This window comes from Osmerus mordax, chromosome 2, assembly GCF_038355195.1.
Source record: "Osmerus mordax isolate fOsmMor3 chromosome 2, fOsmMor3.pri, whole genome shotgun sequence".
In the NCBI taxonomy this organism is placed as follows: Eukaryota; Metazoa; Chordata; class Actinopteri; order Osmeriformes; family Osmeridae; genus Osmerus; species Osmerus mordax.
In genome coordinates, this window is record NC_090051.1 from 2,927,867 (window position 1) to 2,936,631 (window position 8,765).

At 46.7% G+C, this 8,765-nt stretch overlaps 1 protein-coding gene across 1 annotated transcript; it reads left to right on the forward strand.

Moving 5' to 3' along the window:
* The first annotated feature begins 3,912 nt into the window (after positions 1-3,912).
* LOC136958218 (Golgi reassembly-stacking protein 2-like) lies at positions 3,913-8,645 on the forward strand. Its single transcript, XM_067252310.1, has 10 exons — positions 3,913-4,013; positions 4,627-4,707; positions 4,884-5,087; positions 5,194-5,280; positions 5,485-5,615; positions 6,535-6,667; positions 6,779-6,905; positions 7,334-7,420; positions 7,721-7,837; positions 7,954-8,645. Exons 1-10 carry the CDS (start codon positions 3,951-3,953, stop codon positions 8,220-8,222), a joined length of 1,299 nt encoding a protein of 432 aa, XP_067108411.1. The 5' UTR covers positions 3,913-3,950; the 3' UTR covers positions 8,223-8,645.
* The last annotated feature ends 120 nt before the right edge of the window (positions 8,646-8,765 follow it).

An 8,765-nucleotide genomic window follows, 5' to 3' on the forward strand; every position in this document is an offset into this window, starting at 1 on the left:
TGAGGACATTAATAGTGCACCGACAGCAACTTGCTCATCTCCAGGGCTTTGGTGTCGGATCCTAATGGGGTTCTTGTTAAAGTTGAAAGACTGCTAGTAAATGTCTCTCTTGGACATTTTCTCAAGGCAATTAGTGTTCGCCCAAGAGCAATTGCACTGCAGCCAACCAGGCCCTGCATGCTGATTACCATCATGTACTTAAGAGGAACCGGACGCCCAGAGGAACATGGCAGTACTGCAGCGCTCCAAACAGCTCAAACATGGCTCAGCCTGATGCTGTCTTCTGTACTGTGGGGGAGTCAGGTGGCTGAGTGGTTAGGGAAGCGGGCTAGTAATCTGAAGGTTGCCAGTTTGATTCCCCGCCCGTGCAAAATGACGTTGTGTCCTTGGGCAAGGCACTTCACCCCTACTTGCCTCGGGGGGAATGTCCCTGTACTTACTGTAAGTCGCTCTGGATAAGAGCGTCTGCTAAATGACTAAATGTAAATGTAATGTCGTAAATGTCTTGTCCCAGGACAGGCCACAACACTTGTCAGTACAGCGCTGATACGGAAATACTGAATAGCATCAGTGGTTGGGATCAATATTTTACCAACTTCCAACAAGCTGTCGGCTTTACATTTAGTCATTTAGCAGACGCTCTTATCCAGAGCGACTTACAGTAAGTACAGGGACATTCCCCCGAGGCAAGTAGGATGAAGTGCCTTGCCCAAGGACACAACGTCATTTGGCATGACCGGGAATCGAACTGGCAACCTTCGGATTACTAGCCCGATTCCCTCACCGCTCAGCCACCTGACTCCCTACACAAGCTTTTCTCCCAGCAGTCAGAGAGGCGTTTAGTCTCTCGCTCGGAGCGCTGCATGGCTCTGAGATTGGGTTTCTCAGGGATTTTGTGTTGACAGGCCTTATAACCACAGTCACAGTTTTCATGTTGGTGATATCATTAAAAAACAAGCCCTCTACCTTCTATCTTCGAACACTGTACAGAAAGCAGACATGAAGACTTGGATTTACAGCATAAAACAGATCAAACACAAATTAAAGATCGAGTGGGAAGATCTATTGTAGATCCTCATATATAAAATGGGTAGTGTTAAGCTCTGATGCTGGAGAGAATACAACTGTTCACTATGGGATGCCACACCAAGGGACCCAGCATGTGGACTTACACAAGTGAACCATAATCAAACACATAACATCCCATCAGAAACAAAAGACCAACTTGGTGTGGTTAACTAAAGTGAACAATATTCTGTATACAAACATGCCCTCACATTGCCCAGAAACCTAAAACATCTCCTATGATGTCACCTCACAACACTGTGATGTCACCTCACAACACTGTGATGTCACCTCAGAACCCTGTGATGTCACCTCACCTCAAAACACTGTGATGTCACCTCAGAACACTGTGATGTCACCTCACAACACTGTGATGTCACCTCACCTCACAACACTGGGATGTCACCTCAGAACACTGTGATGTCACCTCACAACACTGTGATGTCACCTCACCTCACAACACTGGGATGTCACCTCAGAACACTGTGATGTCACCTGTACCTGCACACTGTACAGTATTTTCACTGTTCTGTGAATAAAGTGGATTTTCATCTACCCAAAATCTAGTCTGTTTCCTTGGAGTATACTTGCAGTGTGAATGACTTGGAGGACTGTGTGGGTGTAAATCTGAAGCGCAGGTCGTTCTGTCCGACCCTGAGAGGAATGATGATTCGGGAACTTAAAAGCGTCAGCAAGCTACTGGTGAAATACACAGTTTTATTATTCCACAACTCCTTGGGGAAGGAAGCACAACATGAAATGAGGATTTGTCACTGCTCAGAGATGAATTATAGGCTTCTAGGATGGAAGTACTTTATAATGCACGAATCGTTATCCTTTCAAATGTGAAATTCAGGAATATTACCGTTATTTCATTTAGACCCCTAAACACATTCAGCATACAGTACACACATTATACATTGCCCAAACAATGGATTCATATTGATATTCATATCTTCAATTTGGTGCAGGCCCATCTGTGATGCAATCAAAGACAGCGGGGGAGAAGGCCTATATTAATTGAAATGCCTCTCAATGATGTGGCTGCTTGTTGCTGTGCAGACGGGTCAGTCCGATAAGTGATGGGAGGTGAGAGTCACACAGCGAGAGCTGGGAATGCCGTCTTCCTGTAACAGTATGGGAAACGACTTCTGCCAAGCACACCTGCCTATCTTCCAATCATCTGTTTCCATGACACTCAAACACACCAGTGGCAGTGCAGTAGTCATGGAAATAGAATGCAAAATGATCAGCGTGTAAGTACATAATGCATCACATTTCTAAACAAAAACAAGTCAGGTGAGTCAGGTGGCTGAGCGGTGAGGGAATCGGGCTAGTAATCTGAAGGTTGCCAGTTCGATTCCGGTCATGCCAACTGACGTTGTGTCCTTGGGCAAGGCACTTCACCCTACTTGCCTCGGGGGAATGTCCCTGTACTTACTGTAAGTCGCTCTGGATAAGAGCGTCTGCTAAATGACTAAATGTAAATGTAAGTCACACTCCCTTACAATCTCAAAAGATGGAAAGTGAGATGGACTCTTATTTAAGATGTCATAAAAAATGTCCACGTTTTTGGCCGTACACTTCGTCATAATGTAATGTTGTTTAAATATGTTTAAAATAACGTTTTTTATTTATTTATTATAAATGAAATAATATTCGAATATACAGTATTAGGAAATTAATTTTTCATCCAACATCACAAGTCATTTCACCTTATTAGCAGGAATGTACAGCTGCAGGTTTTATTTTTAGGATAAATGGGATTTTTCATTGTCAACTCAATACCTATCTTCTGCAGTTTGATTCATGCACAAAACAACACTGCAGCCGTGATCCACTCTGGTACAGCAGCAGCCCTAGAACTTGAATTATCTTCGTTATTTCTCAGTTCAATTTCCGACCACATTACAACAACACAGTCATTAAATCTGTAATAGAACTGTACTTCTCCTTTGCTCATTCGTGAGCCAACGACCGATCAAGATATCAACACATGATCTTGGAATGCATCAAAGTGGTTGTGAACAGACACGTGGACATCCACGATTGATGTCCCAAATCCCAACCTTATGAAACCTCATTTCGAATGAATTGATAAGCCAGATGGTTACAGATAGTCATTAAGTATGCATTAATACATTTCCACAACCCCCATTTTTTATGATAGGGATCATTTGCCGATAATGTCATGTACCTTAGTCTTAAGTCTGATTCTGCTCTGAGATGATAACAACAGGATCACATCAGCGCCGGTGTGGGAGGAGAGCCTGGATTCAGCGCAGGGTACTTACTGGATGCTAACTGCCTGTGGGGGTCAGAGGTGAAGTGGAACAAAACAAACACCTGCGCCTTTGATAAGTTTATGTCAATTTTGAGACGCTGTTATCATGTGTGTTTGTGTCCTGGTTCTAGATGGAAGATCAAGCAAGCCACCCTCCTATAGTTGCCACTGAACTACAGGATAACAAAAATATACAATTTCAACGTTATTATTAAACAATTTCTTCTGATTGTTTATGTTCTCTGTAAAAATGTAATATGTAATATGTAAAATGTAATATACTTAAACATTCCATGTTTAATTTGGTAATTTGAAAACCATAAAGGTATAGTTTAGTAACCAAGTAAACAGGGCAGAAAGAGGTGAGCTGTATCTGTAATTGAAGCAATGAGACTTTTTAGAGACTGGTTAAAAACACGTCTGATTTTAAGTAAATAAAAAGCTTTATATTTTCACTGTTATTCAGAGCTGTAACCGTAAACTGAGCTGTGCGCATGCGCAGCTTGATGTAAATAACCATTTTTCTACAATCGTAGGAAAACGTCACATTACCCGGAACTGGAGAGACGCCAGTGGCTCTACCGACAACATCCAGGGAGACATGGGGGGAGCTCAGAGTGTAGAGATACCAGGAGGAGGATCCGAAGGTTACCATGTTCTCAGGGTGAGTTTTTATTGTCCTGCAGATTATGTAGCAAACTGGATGTTTATATGACCTACGAATGCATCCTGTTTGCTGTTGATGCGATGGTGCGGCCCAGTGAATGAATAATAGTTTTGCACTGTAGCTAAGCTAGCAATGTGTATCTTTAGATTTTTGCAAATGAGTCTTGCACAATTGAGTCATCCATTAAATGTTTGTCTTGAATCACATTTTATTATATCATGCTTATTGAAACTATTGGCAATAATAGTGTGGTGTTGCCTGGTTGGAAAGCAGCAAGCTAGCTAGCTAGTTAGCTTGCTATTCAACTATTTGGTATTGATTATTGTAGCTTAGAAGATGATTATAAATCGCAACAATGGCATAATTTGTGAGACATCTGGTTTTGTTTGAAGTTCGATGTTGCAACAGTTTATTTTAATTATAGATCATGTAGTTCAACATTTGTACATCACATGTTATTACCAGAAGAACCGGTCTTTCCATCTTTGTTTGGGTGGGGTCTGGTGGTATATCTGTCAGATTGATGTTGCCATATTGTAGCTTGAAAGAACAAGTTCGTAACACAGTTTCATCAGGATAGCTAATGCAGTGCTGTTATCTCATTTTGCAGGTACAGGAGAATTCTCCTGGTCATCGTGCAGGACTGGAGCCATTCTTTGACTTCATTATTTCAATATCTGACGCTAGACTGGTAAGTTTCAAATAAAAGTAAAACGAATAGCAATACAATATCCATAGTTGACTGAAATGTGGCTGCCTTTTGTGTTTTCTTACTAAGACATTGCATTTAACCCCACAACTCTAACCTCCTATAAAACCCCTCTAACAAGTGCATAAGACAGTTATCTTTCCATGGATTCCCTGCAGGACAAAGACAACGACACCTTGAAAGACTTGCTGAAGGTGAACGTGGAGCGGCCCATTAAGATGCTGGTGTACAGCAGCAAGACCCTGGAGCTGCGCCAGACCACGGTGACCCCCAGCAGCCTGTGGGGGGGGCAGGGCCTCCTCGGGGTCAGCATCCGCTTCTGCAGCTTCGACGGGGCCAATGAGAACGTGTGGCACGTTCTGGTGAGGGAACCCTCTCGCCATCGGACTCTCGATGTGACAGGCTGGATTGACGGAGAACCCGGGCAGCGGGCAAATCTATTGGTTGATTTTTCTTTTTCGTCACCAGGAAGTGGAGCTGAATTCCCCCGCGGCCTTGGCTGGCTTGAGACCGCACACGGATTACATCATCGGCGCCGACTCCGTCATGAATGAGGTGTGCCTTTTCATTCTGACGTTTGACATCATATTTACATTTTATTCACCAAGCAGATTTGTTGAAATCTGAAATGAAATGCAAATAGTGCCTGTGGAAACCACAGCAGGATAAATGAACGGCCATTCTTAAATCTGAATTCACAACCGTCAAAGTGGGTGTGGTGAGATTATCTTTCTGTACGCTCGACTTCTTTTCCTACAGAGCGAGGATCTGTTCTCTCTCATCGAAACGCATGAAGGGAAAGGCTTGAAGCTGTACGTGTACAACACCGACACTGACAACTGTCGGGAGGTGGCCATCACCCCCAACTCTGACTGGGGTGGAGAGGGCAGGTACGCTACCTCCACCTGCCTGTGCCCACACCTCCACCTGCCTGTGCCCACACCTCCACCTGCCTGTGCCCACACCTCCACCTGCCTGTCTCCCCACACCTCCACCTGCCTGTGCCCACACCTCCACCTGCCTGTGCCCACACCTCCACCTGCCTGTGCCCACACCTCCACCTGCCTGTGCCCACACCTCCACCCGCCTGTCTCCCCACACCTCCACCTGCCTGTCTCCCCACACCTCCACCTGCCTGTCTCCCCACACCTCCACCTGCCTGTCTCCCCACACCTCCGCCTGCCTGTCTCCCCACACCTCCACCTGCCTGTCTCCCCACACCTCCGCCTGCCTGTCTCCCCACACCTCCACCTGCCTGTCTCCCCACACCTCCACCTGCCTGTGCCCACACCTCCACCTGCCTGTCTCCCCACACCTCCACCTTCCTGTCTCCCCACACCTCCACCCGCTTGTCTCCCCACACCTCCACCTGCCTGTCTCCCCACACCTCCACCTGCCTGTCTCCCCACACCTCCACCTGCCTGTCTCCCAACACCTCCACCTGCCTGTCTCCCCACACCTCCACCTGCCTGTCTCCCCACACCTCCACCTGCCTGTGCCCACACCTCCACCTGCCTGTCTCCCCACACCTCCACCTGCCTGTCTCCCCACACCTCCACCTGCCTGTCTCCCCACACTCCCAGTGGGATGCATGGCTGTCTACAATTCCAGAATCTTGCGGCTGTAAAACGAGCATCCTGATGTGCCTTTACACATTAACCTTCAGCAAATCTTTCAAGGTGTCCCTGTCCTGCAAGGAATCCGTAGAAAGATACTGTCGAATACGCTAATTCTTTTAACAGATTCCTTCATCCAGAGACAATATCCCGCGTCTAAGGGGTGGCGTAGTCACAATCTCCTGTCTTTCAGCCTTGGCTGTGGGATCGGGTACGGCTACCTCCACAGGATACCTATCCTCCCATTTGAGGAGGTGAAGAAGATCAGTCCGCCCGCATACACCCCCAGTGAACCACTCTCCCCTCTAAAGGATGGCTTTACAGAGGTGAGGGATTTCTGCCAACAGACTCGGTCTTCTCATGCTGATGCATGGTTGGAAACCAGCTTGATTTGGGTTTTTTTCTTGTCTTCCTGCGCCCGTTTCCATCTGCTCCAGGTGCAGCTCTCTGCAGTCAGCCCTCCCCCTGCTGTGCCTTCCTCTGTTCCCCCTGGGGCGGAGCCGGATCTGTCTGGCCTGTCAATCAGCTCTGCCCCTCCCACTCTTCCCCACACACTCCAAACAGGTACTGTATTCTATACACCAGTGGTTCTCAACCCTGGTCCTCAAGTACCCCCTGTCCTGCATGTTTTAGATGTTTCCCTGCTCCAACACACCTGATTCAAATGAATGGGTCGTTATCTAGTTATGCAGAAGCCTGCTAACAACCATTCATTTGAATCAGGTGTGTTGGAACAGGGAAACATCTAAAACATGCAGGACAGGGGGTACTTGAGGACCAGGGTTGAGAACCACTGCTCTACACAACACCATGTGTACAGTGTTAATGAAGCGATGCCCTTTCACCATGTGTACAGTGTTAATGAAGCGACGCCCTTTCACCATGTGTACAGTGTTAATGAAGCGACGCCCTTTCACCATGTGGCCCTTGGTGGAACGGTTAAGTTGCGTCAATGTCGATTTGAACACGTATTTCCCGGGCTTCTATCCCAGGTGCACCCACAGTCCCGCTGCTTAACCAGGTCACTTCCTGTCCGGACAGCCTACCCTCTGTGAACCCTAGCACTGCCACGTTACCAGGTGTGTGTGTGGTCTCCTGGCAAACACTAGTCTCTGTTCCAGTGGTTCTCAACCCTGTCCTCAAGTACCCCCTGTCCTGCATGTTTTAGATGTTTCCCTGCTCCAACACACCTGATTCAAATAAATGGGTCGTTATCGAGCTCTGTAGAAGCCTGGTAACGAGATGCATTTGAATGTGTGTTGGAGCCAAGAAACATCTAGAACATGCAGGAAGGGGGTTCCCTGAGGACCAGGGTTAAGAACCACTGCTCTATTCAAATACCTTTGGCGTGTTTCATTGAGGTGATGTTTGCTTTCCAGGTTTAATGTCAATACCAGTAGGCCTGCCTCCCTTTCCCAACTTGCCAAATTTGAATATCACCTTACCAGACTTTGGCACGGTAACAATACCTGGGATTAGAGGTTTGCCACCAACAGGTAATGCGACACTGTTGACAATTGCTGTTGGTATTAATATGTAGACTTTTCCTCCAGTAAAGCTGTCACCCAGAGCTGCGTTCCTGAAGCTGTCAGCCTGTGTGCTTGTTCCTCAGGTTTCCCCACGCTCCCTCCTCTGAACCTGCCCGCCACGTTCCCCCTCCAGCAGGCCCTGCTCCCAGGACTGGCTCCCGTTGGCCTCTCTCTGCCCCCCCTCCCTGGAGCCTCCACCCCCCCGGCCAAGCAGACGCCTGGCCTCATTCTGGAGGCCGTGTCCTCCCCCCCATGCGCTCCGCTGCTTAAAGGCGCAGTGACGGAAACCTTGGCTCCGTTGGACGGCTTCTCTGAACCAACAGACACACCAGCACCCTCCGGGTCCTCGTAGCAGCCACGTCCAGCCCGCTGTCCGTCACGCTTAGCTCGCTCACATGGTCATGTCATGTCTGCAGTTACGGCAAAGATTGTCATAGAAGTTTGCTGCAGTTAATGTTCAGATCGGGGGCTAGGCGACCGGGAAACGGTCATGTATTTAAAAGTTTACTGAAGAACGTATGGAAAAGATTGTACTACTAAAAGCTTTTATTTCTTTTTATCCATGGGGGATTGCATAATTATTGGGGTCTTTAAGAGAAGGATGGGCAATTAACCCAGAGGTTATTGTTGGATTATTTAAATCACCTTTAACCTGTTGCAATGCAGTATCAATTTACTAAATCATTTTTTATTTTTTTTTGTTGTACAAAAACTATCAAAGTATAATTGCTATGAACGAAAGTAGTTTGTAATAAACATCATTTTCTTGATTAAATGGGTGTATTTTCTTGTGCTGCAGATGTATTTTCATTCTGTGTCCGTGTGTCTAATGATGACCACAAGGTGGCAGTATAGGACTAGAAAGATGCAACAGGACTGCATTATACGGCCCAAA